General features: G+C 41.5%; 2 protein-coding genes across 5 annotated transcripts in view; one reads left to right on the forward strand and one right to left on the reverse strand.

Moving 5' to 3' along the window:
* The first annotated feature begins 900 nt into the window (after positions 1-900).
* On the forward strand, positions 901-3,771 carry LOC118403079 (39S ribosomal protein L32, mitochondrial-like). The gene is made up of 3 exons (XM_035801519.1): positions 901-1,013; positions 1,962-2,149; positions 3,221-3,771. Exons 1-3 carry the CDS (start codon positions 923-925, stop codon positions 3,497-3,499), a joined length of 558 nt encoding a protein of 185 aa, XP_035657412.1. The 5' UTR covers positions 901-922; the 3' UTR covers positions 3,500-3,771.
* A 356-nt stretch (positions 3,772-4,127) lies between these two features.
* LOC118403077 (TGF-beta receptor type-2-like) overlaps positions 4,128-24,599 on the reverse strand; it is a 51,019-nt gene continuing 30,547 nt past the window's right edge. For 3 of the 4 annotated variants that reach the window (XM_035801518.1, XM_035801515.1, XM_035801517.1), the window contains exons 2-8: positions 16,160-16,428; positions 15,588-15,861; positions 8,725-9,394; positions 8,056-8,176; positions 7,433-7,574; positions 6,702-6,832; positions 4,128-6,169 (exon numbers count right to left, since the gene is read on the reverse strand). In XM_035801518.1, coding sequence (XP_035657411.1) covers positions 5,972-6,169; positions 6,702-6,832; positions 7,433-7,574; positions 8,056-8,176; positions 8,725-9,394; positions 15,588-15,861; positions 16,160-16,417 — 1,794 coding nt within the window. In that variant the 5' untranslated portion in view covers positions 16,418-16,428 and the 3' untranslated portion in view covers positions 4,128-5,971. The remainder of the gene's footprint in view (positions 6,170-6,701; positions 6,833-7,432; positions 7,575-8,055; positions 8,177-8,724; positions 9,395-15,587; positions 15,862-16,159; positions 16,429-24,599) is intronic. The other variant, XM_035801516.1, reaches the window with a different exon arrangement.

Consider the following 24,599-nt stretch of genomic DNA (forward strand, 5'->3'; position numbering starts at 1 on the left):
AAATATTGTGATGTACAGTATAGAGAGAGGGGCGAAAGAGAGAGAGAGAAACACCAACCACAATAATCATTTTTAAAACTTATAGTATGGCGTCCATATAATCAAATCAACATGGCCTAGCGAGGCCAATACGAAACAACCTAATGATAATAAATCAAGTCCTGAGAGAAAACTACAATAGTTAAATAACTCTATAATAACGTCAACCAGTTTCCAAAATACGTTTGTCATGTATGTTCCAACAAAGGGTGGGAGGGGGGCATCACTATGACATGATGTGTTCTGTTCTATAGTTAAAAAGGCAGAGTGACTTTCAAAAACAAATGATACAGTTATGTTCCACAAGTTTCTTAGTCCTTGTTTCAAAACATTATCATCCTCCACTGTTTCTTAAGGACCAAAAGAAAAGAAAGAGCGCAAAAGTTCACGTGTAGTAAACTCGCGCGCTCCCAGTGATTCTGCAAAAATCGCAAAAAGACACCCAAATCTTTACACATTTTTCTAGTCCAGACATCTCAAAACGGCTCCACACTTCTAACCAAAATAAACAAAATGTCTTCTTCTTCCCATGTGGTGTAAAGTTATGTTATGAAATGTGAATTTTGAGTGCAAAACCGGAAAATTATTTACCTGAAAGTGGTGAGAGAAAAGCTGTAGCGTTCCGACATTTTGAATGTTTCCCACAATGCATCAGATATCAGATGAAACCATTTAGTCTGATTCTCAGGGAGTAATAAAATTGAGATGATCTTTAATAAAGACTTTAAAATTCTCTTTTCACTCAAATAACTTCAAATACAATATTTCAATAGACTTTAAAATATCTATTTGTACGTATAATATTGTATTTATACCATAATAGAAAAAAAAGGTAAAATTAAAATTTCTCCCCTATCATTTTACCAGGAAGTAGTGTTCCAAGATGGCGACCTCCTTGCTGAGAATTTTTCACGCTGCGTTTCAAAATGTTGAAATTCGACTGCTTCAGGCGTTTGGCTTGCATCCCCCACCAGGTAAGACAGTTATACACATTTTTAAATTGTTTATATTAATTTGGTATCATTTATTTCTGCAGTTATAGGTGAAATATAATGATTTTCTTTGGGTTACCGCTGCCCCCCTCCCACTCCTTGGTACACTTTTCCGATATTTCGAACTTCCATTTTGAAGACATGAATAACAATCGTTTAAAAACACATTTACCTACATACTAGTATTTAGCCTTACTGCAAACCTGGATTTGAAACGCAGGTTTACTTTAGTTCAAATGTGGTAGGTCTTTCTTTACTCTGAAGCATATTTTTAAAGAGCTCTTCATAAAATATGCATTCGTTCAAATATTATAGTTGACCTCCCACATTTTGAACTAAAAACTAAAACCCTTTTACGTGTGTCTGTATGGGGGCTGAAAATGTCGTGGCAGACTGTAGAAACTTGGTAGAAATGGTCTATAAACTCTACTGTACTTCCCTTTTGTTATTTTCCTGAACCAGTAAGCCCCAAAACATGCAAACGCATGTCTTTATAGATCTGTTTATTTTCTAATACTATAATAGGCCAAAACATCCGTTCCAAATTCCAATGATTTTTTTCAGGTCCGCTTTTTTCTGAACCAGTCCAACAAAAAATGGTTTTGTACCAGTATCTGTACCTGAAGAGGATGTTGGTCTCCAAGACAGGGACCTCTTGCCTTCATGCGCTATAGAGTCATCTGGAGGACCTTCATAGTGTCACCTGATGGATGACTGAACTGAATTCTGACTCTGTACCTGAATTTTGTGTACTGGCCCTACCCCAAGTCATTGCTATACTTTTCTCCACAGGCCCTGCTCTAACTATCCCAGGCTGCCACCACCCCCTACAGGGTAGTCAGGGCTCCGACAGGCCAGAACCCATTTCCAGATGGAAATTTTGTGTACCGGTACCTACTGCTAGTCAAAGCCATGTCCTTTCATCCACAGGTCCTGCTCTAGCTATCCCAGGCTGCCACCACCCCCTACAGGGTAGTCAGGGCTCCGACATGACAGAACCCTCGGGACTGAGCAGTCTCCTGGGCGGGGTGTTCCTCATGGCCGCCCCAAAGCACCGCCAGAGTCTGGAGCGGAGACACAAACGACAGCGACACCCGGACAAACTCATCAAACCTAAGGTAGGGTCTCAGTGTCATGAGGGTTCTCCCCAGAATTTTTTAGTATAGTGGAAGGGCTGGCAAAAATAACCCAAACCAAAGTGCTGCACTTTCATGAAAATAGGTTCATTTTGCATGACATAGGGTGTCAAATACTACAAGTATAATATATTATAGTGATTCCTTTGTTCTGAAGTGGCAAAACGACTATTGTTTTCATCATAGCCCATTCACAAGTTTTTGCAGACAATGCCCACTGGAAAAGTGATGCCACTTGGCACAAAAGTCTGTGAATTTTCATTAATTTTAGCAAAACTAACCAAGAAAATAGGAAGGAAATACACTAAATTTCAAAACTAGTATAGTGGAGCTGGGCTAGAAGTAAAGTGGAGGGCCTCCGTCATTCCATTCTCTGTGGAGGACTCTGGACTGATGTCATGGAGATTTTAAAAAATGTAGCCTGGTATCCAGCCTATTAGTATTACAGCTCCTGAGTTTCTTCTGTGTATTTGCAAAGAGGACAGAAGAGACTTCGGAGCTATAATACGGCTGGATACTGTTACGGCTAAAGAAACTGTGCATATCCAGGGATTTTTCTCGAAAAAAGATTGCAAAGGAAGGACTGTCAACCCAGGCCCTGCTTGGAATTGTATGCTTGCCAGAGGATCTGCTCACAAGGAAAAGGGTGGCCTGGCACATAGGAGCACAGTGCTGTTGTTCCCATCTTTAAAAAGTTCATAACCCTGTCTGATTACCGTTTATTGGTTTTATGTGGTTTTATGTTCAAGGGTTTTCACATCAAATTATGTCTTCACTATAGAATTACTGGTAATACCACCAGAAACACTTCCACTTTTACAGGAATGTATGGCAATTTCAAATTAACTGCTAACTTGAAACCACCACAAAAACTACCATTTCTCTCCACAGTGAAAAGTCCATACAAAAATTTCCGTTTTTAAATTTTTTTTAGCCAATTTAGGGGAACCTATTTGCCTACCTTGCAGTTTCATGTAGCAATAAGATGCACTGCAGTTTCTATAGGTTCTGCCAGAGGGGGTGATTGCATTGTATTTATCTTATCTATTGTAGGAAAACCTCTTCCCCTGTCCCGAGTGTGGTTCCATGATGCAGGAGGGTTTCCTGTGCATAAACTGCTACCAGCGCATCAAGTACGAAACCGACATCATTCGCCAGAAGATTAAAGAAACAGAGACTGACGGTCTGGCCTCCACGGCGGAAACCGTAGTGCGGTACGCAGACGAAACGATTACAGAGTCCGACAAGTCGAAAAGGGTGATCGAGATGGCCAGAAAGAAACCTCACTGGTTCACGAAGGACATGTATGATGAACACTGGAAGACGAGCTAAGGATAGCCATGCAGTTATGAATGTAAACACTAGGTGGCACTGCTGTACTATCATGACCCAGAAAGAGTTATTTTCAAAGTTAGATAACCCTATCTAACTCTAGACTCAATGCTAGAAATGCTAGCACAGGTCACAGCAAATGCAATGTTTTTTGTGTGTTTTTGTTTAGGTTGGTTTCTGTCTTTATTTTCTGAATGCACTGTCATTTAATAGAGTTACAAAAAAATGTTGCCTTCATTTTGAAAAAGTTGTCAGGAAGGTTTTATAAATGTTACCACACAGAGTATAGTATACTGAGCAAAAGATTCTTTATTTTTGTTCTTTCACATCTTCTTTGGCCCCTCACAACATTAAAAGCCACTTTCCAATTTTTTTTTTCAATCCACAGCATGCATTTTTGCATTTGTTCAATTTGTAGCTGCTATGTACGATTTACAGTATGATTGAAAACCTTTTCCTTGTAACAGATGAAAAGTGATGCTCAGATATTATCCATATAAGCAAATTAACATGCCAAACAAGCAAAACTAAAACTTTCACTCCCACTACTATTGTTACTTCTAACTTACTATAGTTACTTCTAACTTCTTTATGTAAATTAAACATTAAAGAACATACATTGTCATCATATTTTTCAAGTTAGCTTTTATTGAGGACTTCCCTCCAACAAGAATTCATCCATATTATTATTTGTGCTTTCAGCAGGACATATTTACAAGAGTTAATATGTACAAAATAGTTAATAAACATAACCGCCAGTCAGTAAATGCTAGGACAGAAAATAAGTGTCAATCTAATCACAACATATCATCTTCAGTAAAAAAAAAGTAATTTTCTGGCACACCAACATTAGCTTACAAGTTTTCTTTTCAAAACATTGAAAAAACTTATACTAAAATGAATGTGATACAGCATCAATTACATTAATAACATTTACTTTGTGTGTGCTACTTTGTAACTGAGTGGAAGGATGACTGCAAAGGTCAGAGTGTCAGGAAGTAGAGGTCAGAGTTGATAGAACTAGTCATCAATCAGACTTATTATCATTTGCTTCTGTAATGTCTCATTGTGAAATCAAGAACAATTCTAAGATGGTCACTTAGCACAAAGTTAACTTCATGTGTACTACGTTGTTACTGTGACTATAAAAAGAAATTTGTAGTATCTGTGCAATTATAACTTATTAGAACTCTCAAAATTTCACTATGTTATATTATAAGGAGTGTATATCATATACCAACAGAAGAAGCAAAGAATCTATACATTTGATGTCACACGTATGTTTTTCTGGCAGTCACATTTAAAAGAAATGTTACATAATGGTAAAGAACAGTCTCCCAGAAAGTGAGTTAAAACAAGTTCTCAGAACTTTGAAAATGAAGGATGAAAGAAAGAGAGAGATGGCGACCAGCAACCACATTTAGTAGCTAGAAAAATAGAATGTTATGTATACATGTTTATACAGAACTATTTACAATACTCCCTATTACACAGGGAAGAAAGGGCACTTTTGTACAAAATTACTTCAACTTCACTTGGCCATTGGTTGTGGTGTCAACCAATCAGATGGCAAAGAAAGCTGGCAAGCAACCAATCAGTATGCTGTATGATAGACCAATCAGATTGGTCCCTAATATCTGTGATATTTTAGCCAATCAGATGGAAAATACAGCAGGCAAGTCAACCAATCAGCATTCATTTGCTTCAAGAATTTCAGTTATGCAAATCAATTTTTGCAAAAAAATGTCATGATTCCCTGGGTTACAATTTTTACTTTGTGCGTCAATTTGCTCAGAATCATTACACTTCATGTTCACAATATTCCTACCACATTACAACAGCCACGCTAAAAACCGCTACAAAAATGTCCAATCCATCTAAATTTCCAATCCAACTACATCACAACTTCTGTGAGATTCAATTTAAAGGTTACATATTCCCCCAATGAACTGAAATCTCACTAGTGTGTTAGTAAAAAATATATTACCCAACAAAACCTGCAATAAAACAGTTCCTAAAAAGTAGCAGTTATAATCTGCTTTGTGACCAAAACTTAAAGCATATTTTGTATCTCTACATTTGTAAAAGTACTGCAATTCATTGAAATTTATAGAAAATGATTGACTCAATATGAAGCCTACACATTGAAAAATTAACTCATTTTTGTTGTAGCTACAAGCTTGATTAGATATGCTGAGATATCTATTTACAAGTTCCGGTTTTCCAAACCTAAAAATAGTATGCGGACGAATTGCACAAAATCGGAATACAAAAGCCATATGCATCCTTTTGAAGAATCTTAGACTGAAACAAGTTTCTAATTCGTAAAAGTCCCTGCAGGGCTGAAACAAGTTTCCAAATTGTAAAACACCTTGCCGAGTAACGTTCTGTTTCACTATGTAACTTATATATGTAAAGCATCTGAAGGCTAGGTAAACAAGCATTTGTACAGCTCTCATCTTTGAGTCTTGGTTATACATCTGTTTCTTCAATATATCTGGTTTTTGGTCTTAAGGGTTCTTTTTCGTCATCTTCTGAGTCTATAGTGATGGCGGTGAACTGGCGCTTCTGTAGTTCGTTTATTCTCTCCTCTGCGCACGACGCGGTGATGCGAGCCTCGCCATCGTGGTCCCAACAGTCCTCGATGATCTCTGACATTCGGCACAGCCCCTGGAAAGGTCAAAGGTCATAAGGTCAAGGGACAAAGTACCAAATGCTTACAGCAGCTTTAAATGCAATCTTAGCAATATTAGAGCTTTAAAAGTGGAGATAATCTGGATGAAGAAATCTGTATAAAATTGGTATCTACCGCACTATCTTCCCATATTCATATCATCATTTCATACTTTGACTTTTTGAGTGGTTAAGAATGGCGCAGAAAAAAGCTGAGCAAGGATTCCCTAAATAATGTAAACCACAAAAATTACACTTCACGCCGTCCTCATTACACCACTACTGTGGAATCAAATACTAGTATTTCCTCCTTGAAAGTTGGTATGGAATAGAACAGAGTTGCTTCATCTTATTACATAGAAAAGTGCCCCAAGACTTTGATAATTGAAGTTCTACATCCCTGACTGACTGGGGCTAAAATTGCTTCTAATAGCTATATGTTTAGCCTCCATAGCAGGCTCTCTATGGAGGCTATATATGTTGCCCTTAAGAATGTTCCCATTGCTAGGAGACACCAAGCTTAGCTCACCTGATGTACCAGCCAACCAGGTGGGATGTCAGGCCTCTCTCGTCCACGGATCACCACGTCTTTCATGGTGTCGATCCCGGGGTGGTCGCCGCTCAGCTTGTCAGCGTACGCGGGTTGGTAGGGGGCCACATCTACAACAACAATACGCAAGGTCACACAACAACTCTCGTAGTAATGAAAAAGAAACATGTTTGTTATAGTAATCACTCTTCGATTAACGTGCTAGCTATTATGCTATAGAACGTGTCCATGAGTAGTTATCAGTGTCCATCGTCGCCATATTGGAGCTCATAAGCTACAGTATCATATTCAAGACTTGACACCAAGATGGCCAACAGCTGGCAATGCTATGACTCTTTCATGATGGGTATCATCTTTTCAACTGGAAAATTAGTGGGGTCATGTGGCATAATAGAAAGATGTTCGACCCATAACCCAGAGGTTCTGGGTTCAAATCTGCTGATTGGCTACCAATCTTTGGAAAGGCACTTTACATGACTTTCCTCACTTCACTCAGGTGGAAATAAGTACTCTACGTGGTTAGGGCTGTCCATTGGTCCAAAGAACCCACCACACCTATCAAAAAAGTGTAGTGAGGAAAATCATAACAGGTGCCTTTCACTAGGACACAAGATCTGGGACCTCTGGTTCTGGGTCAAACACTCTGCCGTTACGCCACACAACTTCACGACAAATGTTGATGTTGAATAAGAAAAGCCCAGAATACTGACCTCCAGTGACCTCACACCTGGCGAGCATCTCCCACAGTACCAGTGCCATGGCGTACACGTCAATCTGTTTGAAGGACTCCAGGTTTACCAGGTTCACACGGGACTCCAGCGCCTCAGGGGCCATGTACCTAGGTGTGCCCACCTGTCAACATAGATAGGTTTTAGTACATTAAGTACAGTTGTTGATAAGACAAACTTACATGTATGCATTCATCAAATATCTGCACTTCTTCAATACAAGAGTTTAGGACTTCTTGGCTGTGCAATGACATTTTGTTACTTAAGTTCTTGAATCTTCTTACAACGCCTATGGTATCTATGAACTTGTTCTCTTTGAATGCACACTTTGTTTTTTCCTTGTGCTCTCGAATTAGATTCCGAGTTTGTAGAGAATATCATCCCTCTGTCAGCCAATCAGAGAACACTTCTACCTAAGGAAAACATTTAGGCAATGCTCTGATTGGCTGAAATGTCGACAGCTGGTTAGAGGCCGTGGCAACCAAATTTGAAATGTTAGCCTGATTTAGCATATTGCATTGGCAGAGGTGAGGCTTTGGTAGTAGAATGGCAGGTACATATAGTTCTGGTGTAAGCTTGATAACAGACAACTGAACTGAACTGACCTGGCCACTGTTAGCGTACTCTTCCACCCTTATTGTGGGGTCCAAGTTGAGAGCCAGCCCAAAGTCAGCCAGGCAGCAGGTTCCGTCACTCTTCACCAGCACATTCGAGCTCTTCACATCCCTGGTCACATTAATAAAGACAGCGGTTATAAAAAAAAACTTTCATCCATTCATGACGCAGCATTTCGAAAAGGTCACGTGATGAAAATTGGTGGGGCCGTGTTGCCAGAGGAAGATAAAAGGCGAGAAAAATTGTTGATGAAGAAAGGAAACTTAACATTGACTGCCTATATACGGCTGGTAAATATATACATATATCATTGCATGAAAATAATATTATGTGGTTTTTTAGTATCTTCCGATATGAATCCAAAAATAACTTGCAATTCACAACATTTCATGCAGGGCCTCTGCCCTGGTGTATCAGCCAACCATTTGTCCTTCTTATTGAGGAAGGCTACCAGCTAATCATGTCGCCGTCTACGGTTAAAATACAACGTGATTGGCTGGCAGCTTTTCCCAACAACAGGAGTATCTGATTGGCTGATGGTTGACCAACACTAATGCATTCAGAAGGGCAGATCTTAGACTGTTGAGCCAGGCTTGATACTGTAATCGTGACACGCAGTGGGCCTGACATCAGAGGATGGACCAAGAGGGTCATCTCACCTGTGAGCGATCGGCATCTTGGCCGCTCCGTCCGTGGCTCTGTCTGCGTGCAGATAGGCCAGCCCTGCCGCTGTCGTCTGACTCATCACAATCAGCTGTTCCCACGACAGCACGTGACGTCCGAGGTACGCCCTCAGACAGCCGTTACTATGGTAACTAGTGATGAGCCAGTACTGCCTATCGATGCCACTACCCCGCTCCTCAGCTGTCAGAAAGTCTAAGATGTTGGGGTGCTTCAAGGCTGGGTCTGAGAAGATGTCCTTCTCACGTTGCCAAGATTGCTTCTCATCGTAGCGGAAGATCTTAACGGCGACAGTAACGAATCTGTCCTCGCTCTCTTGAAACAGTTTTCCCTTCCAGACTTCTGCGAAGCGTCCCTTCCCGACCGAGGTGTCCAGTTTGATGGGTAAGTGTTCCTCGTTGTGATTCAGAGTGTTTTCCAAGCTCGGGTCGGCCACCTCCGAGTCGAAGTCGTCGAGCTTTATTTGGTAGTTTCCGTTGCCGTCCTCGAGCTTGGTGCCGAAGATTGACGAAGGCGGGGTCTTCGGGTGTCTCCGGCGGTAGAGAACGTACGCGGCAAAGATGACAAGGACCAGGACCAGGATGGCGGGGATGATGGTGACGATACCGATGAGGACACTGGTGTTGTCTGGTCCATAGGCTCTGTCAGCTGGGAGGGAACAGAAAATAGGATTTAAATCACTGTGAACACACACCAATACAAACATTCAAAATTATATTTCTGATTATCAAGATTCATAGAACAACCTGCTTGTTAACTTCAGTTTGCTTGTGTCTCGAAGAAAAACTCTACAGCCAAAGATACATGAAAGTCTGTGCATATTATTTGCAGCATTACAGTCACTAAGCGGACGCGCATAAGATTGCAAGTCGCATCAATATCGGTAGATGGCGTAGTGGGAACATGTGCGTTCGTGTATTTGGATAGTCAAGTACCGTTCGCGCAGTGGGTGGCCAATGTTGTGGAAGGTGTCAACAGATATGTTAAATGTTGTTCTTTCTTTAGACCTTGTATTTGTGGACTTAAAGTGGCTCTTAACCTTTGCCGTATTATGTAGACTTTCGCTCAAGAGACGAGTAAGACCTCCATGTTATAACGTTATCGGATAATAAATATACGAAGTACCTTTGGATACAATGTTTAAAAATATATGACATTCCAACAAGTAGCCGATCTGTGAACGCGTCGCACCAATCTTTCGTCACTCATTTGTACTTCGTAGTGTACATGTTTCCCAACGTATGTTGTTCTTCCTGGCACCAATACGACAGCACTTTTTTGAAAACTTTCACCGGTCCTTTGAGATAAAAGCGACCCTCCGGCTCCAAACCCTCTTGACTTGGTGCCCCAAAGTCTACCATAAGGTTCTGTTCTTTCTTGACGTTTGACTTCAGCTACAAGTCCAAGTTTACGTTCCAGTAACCACTTCCTTTAGCTGCTGATACGTGTAGTAGATGAACATGTGATAGCGGGGCTTCTCTTCCGCTTACACCAGGCGTCATCTCTAGTGGCTACACTTCACAGAACAACTCGGGAACATCTCAATATAAACAATTATCAATGGCAGGAAGGATGGATTTAGTTTGTAGTGGTAGAATGATGTTTTTATTGGCAGACAAAATTATTTGTGTGTTTTTTTTTACGTTGTTAATTCCTGTGTATGAAAATGGAAAGTTTGTGAAGTTTGAAATTTAGATCAAAATAGCAACGGAAACAAATATTAAAACATTTTTTTTCAAACCGTAGCCCGGTGGGGCAGCTTTCGGGGACAAAAAGTATGATATAAAACTTTAATAAAAGACACTTAACTACACAAGACGTAAAGAGAATAGTCGTGCCCAATATTTGTGTATATTTTTCTTATTTTAAGTATACATTTCTATTTTTCGTTTCCACAAACAGTCCGGCCTTGGTCCCGTTGGGAAATTTGACGTCATTAGCCAATAGACGGGAACGGTTTTGATCCACTCACACTACGAGGGACCAATGCGCCTTTGAATTTCTTGAGTCAGCATAAATGTTGGACTCCCTCCAAGAACTTGAGGAAATAAAGAGTCAAGTCACTGCCGCGAAAGATGACATTTCCTGTAAGTTACAGGAAGGGCGTAGATTTGCGTAAGGGGGTAGATGATCTACTGGTATACATATTTTTGGACCGCTTGTCGGTGTCGTGCCAAATTTATGCTCCGCCAAATTTGTTGCTACGTGGAGTAGTGAGCGTGCTTTTATCGAGAGGGTTAGAGTATAGGGACCGGGTTAGGATAGAGTAGGGTTTACCAGGTTTAATACAGTTAAGATTGGGGGTTTATCAGTTATCAATTTATCAGTTAGGTTAGCCAGCAAAATCATTGGGTAGAGAACTCTACTCTACTCTCTCTACTCTAAAGCCTCTCTACTCTAAACTTTTTCGATAAAGCGACTATGTAAACCCAAGGACGCTATATAACGTCCTTGTTAAACCCTTGTTAAAGTGTCGGAGCAAATATTTGACAGGGGCTAAAATCTGGCTTGACACCGGACGTCCATGTCCACACATTATAGATATGACAGATCATGACACGCACAGAACAATTTATTTTCTTTCACTATTCGGGCTGCCAATTCTTGCCATTTGATAGATGTCAACACTTAATGAACTTTCTTCCCTCAGCAAAACTCAATCCTGTATCACTCAATAATTTTGCCCACGGCATCCGGTTTCCCAGATGTCGATACGCCCCCCTCCCCCATCCCCTTGGCACACGTCCATACACGCGGTGCCCACGTCATGCCCACTCTATTCCTTGACAACTTCCCACGGGACCAGTCTTTTACTCCAAATCAGGAAAACGTTGGCGAGAGAAAACATACGACGGCCTAGTAGGTTAGTGAGTACCTCAAGTTTGTATAGGAGAGATACAATCGAAATTTGGTATACTACTGGTCAATACTATATTACTAATATATCACCATTACACGGGGTCAGAGCGACTACAATACGTAGTATAACGTTCTTCTTCTTTCGGTTGAGGCAGCCGCCTTCATCTAATTGAAGATTATGCTGAAAGAAAAAACTTACTTTCTATAAAAAAAACTCGTGGGCGTCTGTCATAGAGGCTAAGACATATCCACGATATATATGAGAACGTCGTGAATATGTCGTATTGAGCTATCATTGTCTTTCGATACTCGAGTAATTGTCGAGAAAACGTTAATACTCGATTAATTGTCGACAAACGTTGGTGGAAGATTGTGATGTTGTGTCTGACTCTCAGAGAAGCCAGTCTGTCAGAAAACTGCACGATCTCTCAACCCCAACATCTGCTGGGAGATAACACTTGAGTCTCAGTCTGTCTGCACACTTGTCCCGTATACAAACCAGACTTGTCACGTGCCATCACTGTTGTATCAGGGCTGACGTCAGAGTTGCGTTGCGCGGTAGGGTGTGACTTAAAATCCTTGAAAATCCTTCTTTTCCTTGAAAATTTTTGCCCAATCTGGGGACTTTTTGAGTTAGAAGAGACAGGTAGGGTCTAAGCTGTCCTGTTTGGGTCAAAATTTGTTCAGTTCAGCAGTTCAGCTGGTGTAAGGACAGGTTTTAGTTATAGGGTGCTACTGGTTGTATCAGGAGGGAAAAGGGGTCAGAGGTGAGGTTTCTTTCATAGAGCGAGCTTTTCTCCGAGAATGAGCCAAACAACCCTCTGTTTTCTTTGAATACTTATAAACTAGACCCAAGTGACTTTCTGGTGGAGAAGAATTTTAAAGATTGAACTATGGGTTAGTACTTTTTTGAAGCCTTCATTCGGTGTATTTCAACATGCTTGTCAATGGGCAGCCCTAACTTCGATGTCTGACCATCAGACACACACGTCTGGGAAAGGTGCTTCAGATTCGGTTCCAGGGTGAGACAGAGACAGGACAGCGCCCTCTGGCGGAGGTGCACCGTCATCACCCCTACCAAATGTCATTTCCTCACATCGCACGTCTAACCAAGCGGCGGCAAAAATGATCTCCCATACTCTCCAAGCAGAGGTTGGTGGGGAAGATGTGGCCTTCACAGCAGATACATGTACCTGCTTTTTACCCAGCACGTCAGAAAAAAAGAGAAAGAAACTGGACAAGTGAGGGACTGTTTATTCAAACGTCAAGACAGAAAGCCTTTAGTTTCATGGATCCTATCACGAGTGTATTTAGAGAGACTGCTTGCAACATGTGAAACTACACTGATGTGAGTTTTTCTCTCGCGCCCCCACTTGAGTTAGTTTGAGTATGCACAGCTACTTTGGAGAGGTTTCAATCCGCGTGACTTCCTATTTTGTCTAGGACAGGAGACAAGACAGTCATCTTTGGCCTTTGATGCAGGGTGATTCATTCATTTTGTTCGCAAAGTGGAAACAGGTTCGAAAACATCACCCGAACCTTCGAATTCTCTGTTTGATATTGACTACTATGCAAATTTGGACGGTGCAGAAACGAATCAGTGCCAGTTTAAATTACAACCAATTTTCTGTGCAATACGGTAAGAAAACAAAGACAATTCATTTCCAATCAAAATCTAAGGAACATTTATTTACATGATATAAGTAGTTTGTAGATTGCAAATTTGTGTATTATCATAGTATAATCATATCTTCCAGACATAGTCTTCTATTTCGATGAAAATTTAAACAAGCTGCGCTCTTAAAACAATAATTGAAATGTTTTCACAAAGCAGAATTCTTCCACTCTTACGTCAGTTCATATTTGTTTTCCTAAGTTCACAGCTATAGTAAACACAGAGGTCGTAAGGTCACACCCCGTACACGCCATGTTGTTGTGCCACTAACACTTGGTTCTGACTTGAAGAGACTCGCCGAAGTGTCTTAAGACTAGGACAGGTTTGAGGCACACCTGTTGCACGGAACTTACACCTGTGGGAACTGAAGAGGAGAGGAAGAAGGAATGTACAGTAGCGCCGCATTTTTGCCCTGTTGGTCAGCTGTGAGTGGACACTTGACCAGGACTTTGGACAGTGGGTTCTTTTCTTTTTTTAGATTCGTCCTCGAATTTCCGAGTTTTTATTCCTGTGCGGCACATCTTTCCTGTTTTATCTGTATAACCAAATCAAACCAAACAGTAACTGAACAGTACATAGTGACTGTTTGATGCTCGCCTTGAGATGTGCACTTTGGCTCTGTCTGTCTGACTCAGGTTTTGTGTCAGACGGTTGAGGAAGTCGTCCCATCTGTTCCACAACTCACAAGTCAGACTCGCGAGGGGAAAAACTCCGTCAAGCCGTGCCCTGCCGATCTTGTTTGGTGGAGAGAACGAGGTTTGCAGACGAACTGTCGAAGCTGAGGGTGACCGACCGACACAGGATGTGTCATTCGTGAGAGGGGGAGGGGGGTCACAGTACTTCTGACAATCAAAACTTCCGACACGGAGCGAGGATGGCCAATCAAGAACACGTTTCTAACTTTAGGGTACGCGCGTGTGTGTGTGTGTGTGTGTATGTGTGTGTGGATATTAGGTCAGGGGGGTTGAGACTATGATTGGATCCAAAAAAACACAATGGACCCTAGAAAGGCAACATTTTCGAGAAAATGCAGAAGGTTTCCCTCCCAATAATTTGCCTTTTACAAAACCTTTGCTCTCGTTGTTGTAAAAGCTAATACGTTGATGTCGTTGGTAGTTCTAATAAAGATTAACTCTGATTGGTTCATAACAGAAGAAGAAGAACACACCAGCAAAACAATATATTTTCCCTTCGGATAACAGAATGACGAGGAAAAAACAAGAAAAGGACACATTTAAATGAAACTTTGAAAGGCAGAAAAATTAAGGCAAAAGAAAAAAGATTACAAACGCTGGCATACTTTGTAAAGTTGGGGAAGAAATGTTGGTCTTTTAGAAATGAAATTTAGATTTTTGGAACGTCTTCATATTCTTTTTGCCTGAAGTTGTATCACAAGCTGGACACATCTGGTCTTGAACTTTTTCCAACATATCGTGACGTCATCACCCTGAGGAGGAAGTATCGCTGCCACGAATCTGTCTACACGAACCATCTGCTATGGATGTGAGACCTGGCGAGGCGCGAATCTGTCTACACGAACCATCTGCTACATGAATGTTTAATCCCCTAGGTGGTGATTGCAACATGTGCAGACGAACTTGACCCAACTGCCCAATAGATGTTTTGTACACTGAATAACACACCTTATCTGGTGATAATTGAAACGATATTAGAACCCTCAGAGGGTCTCGTAGATATTGTAGAGTTGTAGATTTCAACTATCTATGATCATCTATGTTCTGTAGTAGATTTTTTTAGAAGTCTAGTGCGTGTCGCTTATGTAACACCAGTTTGGACACATACCATAGCGAATGTACAGAAATTCTCTTCGTGCCAAATTGTAAATTAGAAGTCTGCACGCGAACAGAAACGTCTTGTTAGCCTTTAACACTAAGTGCAGCTGATATCAACAGCACCGAATGGGGTAGTCTTGGTCGGTATTGTCGATCGCGAGGAAACAATCAATCCAAAAAGTTCGCGCGTCTACAATTCCAACACTAAGATTGGAGACTTTTTGCAAGGAAAATTTAAGAAGCCATCTACAACGTAGCTCTACAACCATCGATCAACAGAGACGGGGGCGCCATAGGCTTTCTGCAACTTATGATCTACTGCTCACCGAGTCACGTGTTCTAATTCTGCATAGCATGACGTCACAGGAACAGCTCATTTCTTGACAAAGATTGGAGTTTGGTAGTTGAATATTTCGGTCCAAATTTTTGGTGTTGGAGATTACACAAAAATTCATTGTTATTGGTTCTCTGAGTAAGTTTATTATGACAGAAAGGATGGAATATAAAGACTTACCACTAGCAGTGGCAGAGCTACCCACGAAGTGATGGTTGGACTCACCCCCTGGACGGACAGTGGGATCGTCCCGTCCAGGCCCTGCCATGGGATCCCAGGGGAAACCGCCCGACCCCACGGGGGGAGACGGAGAGTCATTTGGATCCAGTAGGAAGTCCGGGGGGATGTCTCCTCCCGACTCCGGGACCGAGGGACGGTCCACTCCTGCACGGGGGATGATGATCTCTCCGTTACACTCGTCCGTCCCGCACAGACAAGTGTACATCCCCGGAAACTGAGCGAAAAAAGAGGTCAAGATTAAGGATTAATTTTTGTAATCATACAGAAACAGTGAAATAAAAGCAAGTTGACTTCATATTCATAAACATTAAAGCTTGTTTTCCTTAAAATTAAAAAAAAATTCTCCGAGATGATGAGGATTCTTCTTAACTACTAATTACTAGCATCATTTTCTACTTCATTTCCCGCCTTTCTCATTTGATGTTATTTCATTTTTTTTCCTTTTTGTTTTCCTATTCCTCATTCTGTCTCTGTACAGTCGTAACTTTGTTATGTTGGTAGTTGATGCTTACTGTATCATCTGCCCTGCATTCGTCCTCCTGAGGGTTGTTGAAGTTGAAGCCGGGCCAGCATCCCGTCTGCACTTCATACGTCATCTCTGCCGTCTGGTTGTCCACCACAGGGTACATGGACGCGACGCAGCCATCGCCCTCCCCCTCGCACACCTTGACGTAGTCGCACCTGACGTCACAACGTCCCGTGACGTCATCGCACACGGGCGTCGTTCCCTCGCAGGCGCGGCACGACGTGGCGGCCCGGGCGGGCGACATCAGAGCAAGCGCTGTGGAGACATCAACAAGACAAAAATGTCAAATGATTTTCAAAGATGGCGGCGGCCGTAGCTATCATGCTAAAGGCATCGCCCTTGGAGCGTCGCTAAAAATTAGAACTTACGAAGCTCACAGTAGTTGCCTTGCTGTGTTTTAGAGGTTGAAATTACAAACGCTATAGGAGGTTCCCCTTGGGGAATTGTTGTCATTTTTTTTTTTAACCGGGTAAACTTCAACGGCATCAAATAAGTTTGAAACAAGGACAAGCTCAAATCCTTGTCATTCTTTTAAAGGAGTAAACTTCAACGACATCAAATAAGTTTGAAACAAGGACAAGTTCACGGCCGTATCTGGTGAGTCTCACGTAGTTGCCCCGCACCTGTTACTGTTCTCCAGACCTTCTGACAAGCCGCGTACTGCAAACTACAACTGTCATAAACGGAGGGCGCACTAGGGGTTTTCCACAAGCCTTGATATTTTCGTGACAACAACAACGTCTCGTATTTTCCCAAGTCTATGCCACTTACCCGACATGTCACTTGCCTCCAATTGACAAACTTTTCAGTTGTTAAAAGATACTAATAAATCCAGTAACATTTCTTGAAACAAGAACTAAGAGAAACACGAGGCATACCGCCAGTATGTTTCCGTCCGAAGGTTTGATGCAGGTTGGTGGTGACATCCCCGCGTTGATAAAGCCACATACAACAACACATGAGTCATACGTGAGAACACCAGCCCACAGTACTCCAACACTAGTTTAACAACAAACACGGTATTTCGGCTGGTGATCCTTTAAAAGCAGTCAGGCGAGGAGACAGAACCACACAACCACACCTGAGACTACAAACATGTTTACTCAAAACTTCAACTTGTGTCATTAAGTGTAGGGAGACAATAGTAAAAAGGGAGTGGGCTACAGTATCAAGTGTCGGGCCATACATGGGCAATGATAGATGTCTGTACTAATGGTGAGCTTCAATTGGGTTTCAAAAAGCCGCTAGGGGGCCCAAATCTCCACCACCCACTCTCTACCATTCAAAAATCACGACCACAGCACACTTAGAACACAACATATCAAAATCACCGCTGCAGGACCACAGGATGTCGCTAGGTGGCTCATTATTGGACTTGAGACCTTTGTTTGTTTGTTTTTCTTTGAATCCTACCCACCTACTACATATCATAAGGATTCCTCAAAGACTTTTCGTGTTACGGGTGAAACAAACACACACACACACACGCACACAGACACATACAAATAAACGGCACCCAAAACATAACCTTCGAAGGTGATAACCATGTTCCAAAATCTATGTTAGTACATTGATCTTTTTCTGTTTAAAAAGTATTTTTCATAACTAAATATAACAAGTTGTACAACTGCTGAATTGATGGATAAACATAGACGATATACCCGTGAGAACTGTACGGGGGCGAGGTTAGGAATGCGGATTTTAGCATCTTCCTATGTCTATTATCATGCAATGAGGCATCTGGAATCTATTGAATCTGACATTTCTAAATCCCTCCCTAATATTAGTGACTGGAATTCCGTCAATCCACAAATCTAGACAAAATCAGAAAAGTCCTATTCTGCTTTGATGCGATTTTCTGTACAATTGAAACTTTGACAAATCTTCACCTAAGAATGGCATGCTTTTTAACAGCCCCACTAACATCTATAATGATTCTCCCCACCCTTGACCTTCCCCTACACGTCATAATGACCGCTCCCCGCGGACATGGTTACCTGGAATTCGATAACGAGTGTTTACAAAAGAACCGGGCGGTTTGTTGTCGGCGGTGAGTTCAGACGGTGTCGCACGGGACTCCTATCTCTCTACACATCTCCCTTTTACAAGGACTACACTGTTACCATGGCAACTACGTCAATCAGTCGGTAAATCACCAAGCTTCAAAGGTGTGCCCTTTCGGAAATTAGACCCATAGAGAGAGATGTGGTTCAGTGAAGCAATCCTTAAACAAACGTCTTAGCAAGTTTCCAGCATAGAGAACTCTTGATAAACATTCCGACACATCACGAACTTTTATGTTGAAACAATAGTTTGAAGCAATATGCTGGCAACAACAGATACTACTGCAAGCTTAAAAGTAAAAGAAAAGTTTCAAAACTCATGACAAACAGAGCACAGAAACTTTTTTTACACAGTGATCAGACAACAAAGCAAGGAGGCTTTAAAACGTTTTTATATGAGTATAAATTGTGTAATAAAACGATTATTTCATCAACAGAACTGAGCCAAAACAGAACTGACTATCTACGTTACGCAAAAAAAACCTACGCTCCACAATTATAATAATATCGGGTGTATATATTGGGTGTATATCAAACTTTATGGTTCTGACTGTCTTTCTATTCTGTCCACGGTGATATACATGAATATCTGTGAGAACTATAGTAAGAGCTACCGCTGTGCGGTTTCGTGACGGTATAATTGCCGATAAAACTTAGGGGATTCACTAATGATGGCGTCCTGTACATTTCTGAGAAGACCTTCCTCCCCATGCCCCCCTCCCCATTCCCTCGGGCCATGGTCCTAACTGGTCAGGTCTGGTTTACGTTAGCTGACGACATTCCGTTCTAACTCCACCTGTTGGGCGGTGCGTCAAGCTACGCTGGACTGTCCCATCAAAAATATTGAAGGGGGTATCAACATTTTAGAATTGTTTGATGAAACATTTTTTAATGTTTGTACAAGAATACGCCATAATAGTTGAGAACGAGGTGAATAGTTTTGTTTTCTTTTATTCACCAACAATAAATGACAAACTCGTTTTTTTTCTTTCAATTATTTTTGGCGACCGTGTCATTTTGATCAATTGATGTTGTAGTCCCCATTGTCTTTTTCAGACACCTTTCTTCGCAAAGATATGTATGTTCTATAATTACGAAACTTTTTCAAACTTTCAAACGAGAAATTGGTATACTAATCGTATGAATCTATGATATCACCTCCATAGTTCACAAAAAACAATATTTTTTTTCAATTATAAATTTTCAATTAAAAATAATTTTCATTTATAGGTTCCAACGCTCAAACACAACCAACAACAGTACCTCAATCGTAGGTGAATCAAGGAGGTAAATGATCTCCTTAAAGTATGACAAGTGTTAAACTTAAAGACCCCCCGTAGTCGGTACTGTACAATCAGTCCACTTATCCAATCAATCTGTCTCTCCTTACCTCCACTTCAAACACATCGCTACGAATTAATGTCGCCTTTGTCTCCATCTTAGTTACCATGGCAACGCCTGGGCATCAAAGACGTGCCCAAGGTCACGCGCCTGACAAGGTCAGTCAATTAGCCGCCGTAATTGCCCCCCTCCCCCAGAGTGATCCGGGCTTCGATAGCGCCGTTATTGTTGGCAAAATCACAGCTGTGGAGTGGAGGGTGTCGGGGGGACAGGTGAAGGAGTGTCGGGAGGACAGGTGAAGGAGTGTGTCGGTAGGACAGGTAGCATTTCTGTCAACCAACACACGGCAAAATCATGGGAGAGAGAAATAAAACTAGGGGGGGGGGGTAGGGCAGGTGAAGGAGTGTGTCGGTAGGACAGGTGAGGGAGTGTGTCGGTAGGACAGGTAGCATTTCTGTCAACCAACACACGGCAAAATCATGGGAGAGAGAAATAAACTAGGGGGGGTAGGGCAGGTGAAGGAGTGTGTCGGTAGGACAGGTGAGGGAGTGTGTCGGTAGGACAGGTAGCATTTCTGTCAACCAACACACGGCAAAATCATGGGAGAGAGAAATAAACTAGGGGGGGGGGAGGGCAGGTGAAGGAGTGTGTCGGTAGGACAGGTGAGGGAGTGTGTCGGTAGGACAGGTAGCATTTCTGTCAACCAACACACGGCAAAATCATGGGAGAGAGAAATAAACTAGGGGGGGTAGGGCAGGTGAAGGAGTGTGTCGGTAGGACAGGTGAGGGAGTGTGTCGGTAGGACAGGTAGCATTTCTGTCAACCAACACACGGCAAAATCATGGGAGAAAGAAATAAACTTGGAGAAGCTGTAGGGGGTTATCAAAACAAATCTTGGAGGTGCAGTTTTGAAATTAGAGCTCTTGGGGACAGATTTGAACGTATCACGTGTATAGTTTATTTACAAGCGAGACAATTATTTTCAGGTCAAAAAATAGACGAATTTTAGAAAATATAAAATTCACCATTATTTTTCTTCAACTATTTACATTTTGTAAAACATACTGTTTGAAGATTTTTCATGTGGATTGATGTCCTATTCAGGTCGGAGTTCTTGTATCCAACGGTTCGATGAGGATTATTGGTCCGTAAGTCCTGTACATGAACTTGGACAAGTGTTTGACAAGCCAACTTCCGTGGTCAACTTCCTTGCTAATCTGATAGCATTAACTTAACAGTGTGGGAGGTCAACTTGAAGAAGACAACCGTCTTGATAAATGCTGTTTCTCTCTCCGTCTGACTCTGTCTCCCTCTCTCTCTCCCCTCTCTCCCCCTGTCTCTCTCTCTGTCCTTTTCTCACCCCACTCTGTCTCTCTCTACGTTTTGGTGGATTTGCACAAAGCCTGGCCCCCCAAGTCGTACCCTTCACAGACCCACCACCATTTTGTTTGTTGATATGATCTACCTTTTGTATAAACAATACTGTTGTACTTCACATGCAGGCGTGCAGATGAATAACTTACTCGCATCAGTGAGAACAAGGACTATATGTCTGTGACAATACTTTACGTTTGGGATCGCATTGTTAGCAGCGACACCTATGCTGCAGTGCGAAGTGAACAAGTCAGTACTTTGCCCTGAAGGTCACCAAAATCAACTGTTGTTACATTACTTGGTTTTGATTAAAGAATTTTGTTATCCAGAAAATGTGCACCTTGTATGTCAAATAATCCAAGCAGAATAACAGATGTTGCGATAGAAGATCTTAACGTCGAAAAGGCTACAGTCCTTCTTTTCTACGGAGTTATAGTACTTTTAGTTTTCTACATTACATGTAACTCGAGCCCTGTCTTTCTTTAGCCACGAACTTACAAGAACACCACCGCATTTGAAGAATTAAGTTAAGGAACTTGCTACAAACGATTTGCCATTCATTGACACAGAACCCTATAATTTGGGCCATAGATAGTCCCTAGTTTATGTTAGTTGTATAGAGTTCTCACTTGTCAGCTTACATCCAACCTGAATGCTGTTATTGTTTACTCCTTCATAACACCTTGGTATTTCGGACCCTCCTAGATCTAGCAAAAATATACCTTACTCACAAGTACCCTGTACTTTGTACCGTAGATGTAGTCCCTACGTGAGTACAAAATTACAGTGTCTGGAGTAAACACTACTATCCACTACACACCTTGTCTAATGTTTGAACTATGCCGGGTTAAGAGGATAACTCCTGAGTATGTATGGAATCAGACATGGTATGAGGTAACCATCGTAACCAAGGCTGTGCTGTTTTCATACTTTACGGGGCTTACCCACTTAAAACACTACATATATTATTCATGTCCCAATGGCTATGCAACTTGTAGATCTATTCTAAGCGTTTTTGTAATCTTTTCGTCGTGAATGTTGTTGACAATGAGGTAGCCATCGTAGTCAAGGCTGTGCTGTTTTCATTCTTTTAACTCTACGAGGCTTACGCCTTTGCATACATTATGCATGCCCCAATGACAAGGGAACTTCTATATCTATTCTAATTATAAGCGTTTTTGTCATCTTTTCGTCGCGAATGTTGTTGACAATGAGGTAGCCATCGTAGCCAAGGCTGTGCTGTTTTTATAGTTTAACTCCACGGGGCTTACCCACTTAAACCACTGCATATATTATGCATGTCCCAATGACTATGGAGCTTCTACATCTATTCTAAGCGTTTTCGTAATCTATTATTTTCGTCATGAACGTCTTTGACTTCGAAAACCCAACCCTAACCACATGTGACAGAACCAATCTTCTACAAGGATCCAAGAGTAATACACCCTGCTCGGCGAATTTTCGGTAGCAACAGCAGAGTTCTGACAACTTTGGTACGCGAACGATTCACGACAACCCTAAGACTAGTAAGAGATATAACAGAATATCTAAGAGGGTAACTCACTTATATATTCTCAAAAGCTATACGTACCTTCACGTATCATCAATAGATAATGTCCTGATATGATTATGACTAATTGGCTATAAATATCCATAACATATTGATAATTCGCAAAGTTTGCGATCGTACGAATACCGTACGAAGATCGCACGACGAACGTAATCGGGCCCGAAAGGACAACAATAACAGAACGTACCTGAAACTTGTTACATAACTGGTCAAACTTACTTTAAAGACCATCCGAAATTGCAAACTCGTGCATTAAGGCTTAATTATTCCTCCAGCTGTTTCTTACCGTTTCTCAGGAAGTTGTAAGAGTTTTCTATCAGACGGCTGTCGTCTCAAGAAGACTTGGGTCAAAAAGAAGACCCGACATTGGACATGTTCCAAAACTAGTTTGGCGTGAATCCAAGGTCAGGGACCCTAACTAGGGTCTACGCCGTTTGGATTGTTCCATTTCAACAGCGGGTGTGCGATTCTAAATGAAGCCGGCTTCGGTTGACCAATTTACTCTTTAAATTCTCGTTTGACTGATACAAAGAATCACAGTAAGCGATAATAGGTACTCCTTCTTATTCATTACAATGAAAATAAAATAAAAACACCCCTCTTGATTGGACTGACCCAGACATAACTAGTGCGCACTCTCCCATAGTGAAGCGGTCGTGTTGAACATCTTATCTGACGTTCTTGCACTCAAACAGAGCGTGGTGCGCTTTAAGGGTTTGTTTGGCGAAGTTGGGCGACAAAGTCAACCGAGCTCTCAGCTGTTGTACCAGCAGACTAAAGAGTTGGTGATATACGGAGAGAAGTGGGAGGGGGGCAGTACAGTGACTATTAAACTCTGACTAAAATATGACAAACTCTGGGACATGAAGAAGACGAAAAACAAGAAAGGAACATTAACAAACAACATTGACAGAGGAAGAGTGGGAGGGGGGCAAAGTTGTAGAATGACGGAAGAAAGGCTACTACATGTGCAAGGAAACCCTAGGACATAAGGAAGAAAGAATAAGAGTAAAGGACCAACAGAAGAAGAAGAATAGATCAAATTCCTTTGAAACGACACAACACAACTGAATACCTGACAAAGAGGAAGACAAAAAGGCGAAGACTTTAAGTATTAACATAAACTTAAAGACTAGAGTAGAATGTCAAAGACTGAAGGATTTGCCTTGCTTATCTAAAATATACAGTAGTGTTTTAGAGGAACGGTGAATGGTATAATCAATGCAACCAGAAATCTTCGCACGGTTTTCCAACATGTAGACAAAGACAGCACCACTCCTAAACATGTTGTTACTGACAACTTGAATTGTTTATTTACGTATGTCTGCCCAGCCACTGTACCGACATGACCCAACCTAATTCCGATGTCTGTTGATCTTTAAAATCACATCTGAACTGCGATAAAATTACCAAGATTGCAAGAAATCTTTGGTTGGACGCACAAAACATTTGTCTATAAATATTGCCAAGCGTATTTTAGCCCAGAAACTTGTTCTTTTTTAAATATGTCCCAAAGTGTGTATCCTTATTCGTAAGTTCTTCGCAAAGTAGACTTGAGTTGTAAGTAGCAGAGTTATGCTTTCTTTATCTGAACAATTAAGTATGGCAAAATGTAGTATTCAGAAAAGCAAGTAGTAGTGGTGAATCTGCTTTTGCTATGTGCTCTCGTACTTCAAACAATTATACAAGTCCAGCGAAGTCATGCATCGCATACAAAACACACCCAATTCAGCTGCGAACAGTTGAACACTAAGATATATTGCCGTGGTGTTTTGCGTTAAGCTAACATAAACACATAGACACACAAACACCACTAATATTACTGTGAAGAATTGTTTTTGTGACTGGAACCTTGTATTTCTAGCTCCGGGGTTGCCACGGCCCAGGTATGTAAGTCATGCCAAGGTCGACCCAATCAAAATGGCGGAGGGGTTCCTAAAGCCTGGCTGCAGCCAAGGTCAACATGTTGACGGTACAAGGTCATTATTAGAAAAGGTGGGGCATTAGGAGGGTTAAATAGGGGGAAAGGCAGCAGTTTAACCTTTGAAGACCAAACCGTACGAACGTGAGGATAGGTT

The sequence above is a fragment of the Branchiostoma floridae genome, chromosome 16 (genome assembly GCF_000003815.2).
Source record: "Branchiostoma floridae strain S238N-H82 chromosome 16, Bfl_VNyyK, whole genome shotgun sequence".
Classification (NCBI taxonomy): Eukaryota; Metazoa; Chordata; class Leptocardii; order Amphioxiformes; family Branchiostomatidae; genus Branchiostoma; species Branchiostoma floridae.

Coding starts and splice junctions, on each gene's coding strand:
- LOC118403079 (XM_035801519.1), top strand. CDS start 923: ATGGCGACCTCCTTGCTGAGAATTTTTCACGCTGCGTTTCAAAATGTT. Junction 1,014..1,961: donor TGGCTTGCATCCCCCACCAG/GTAAGACAGTTA, acceptor TTTCATCCACAG/GTCCTGCTCTAGCTATCCCA. Junction 2,150..3,220: donor ACAAACTCATCAAACCTAAG/GTAGGGTCTCAG, acceptor TATCTATTGTAG/GAAAACCTCTTCCCCTGTCC.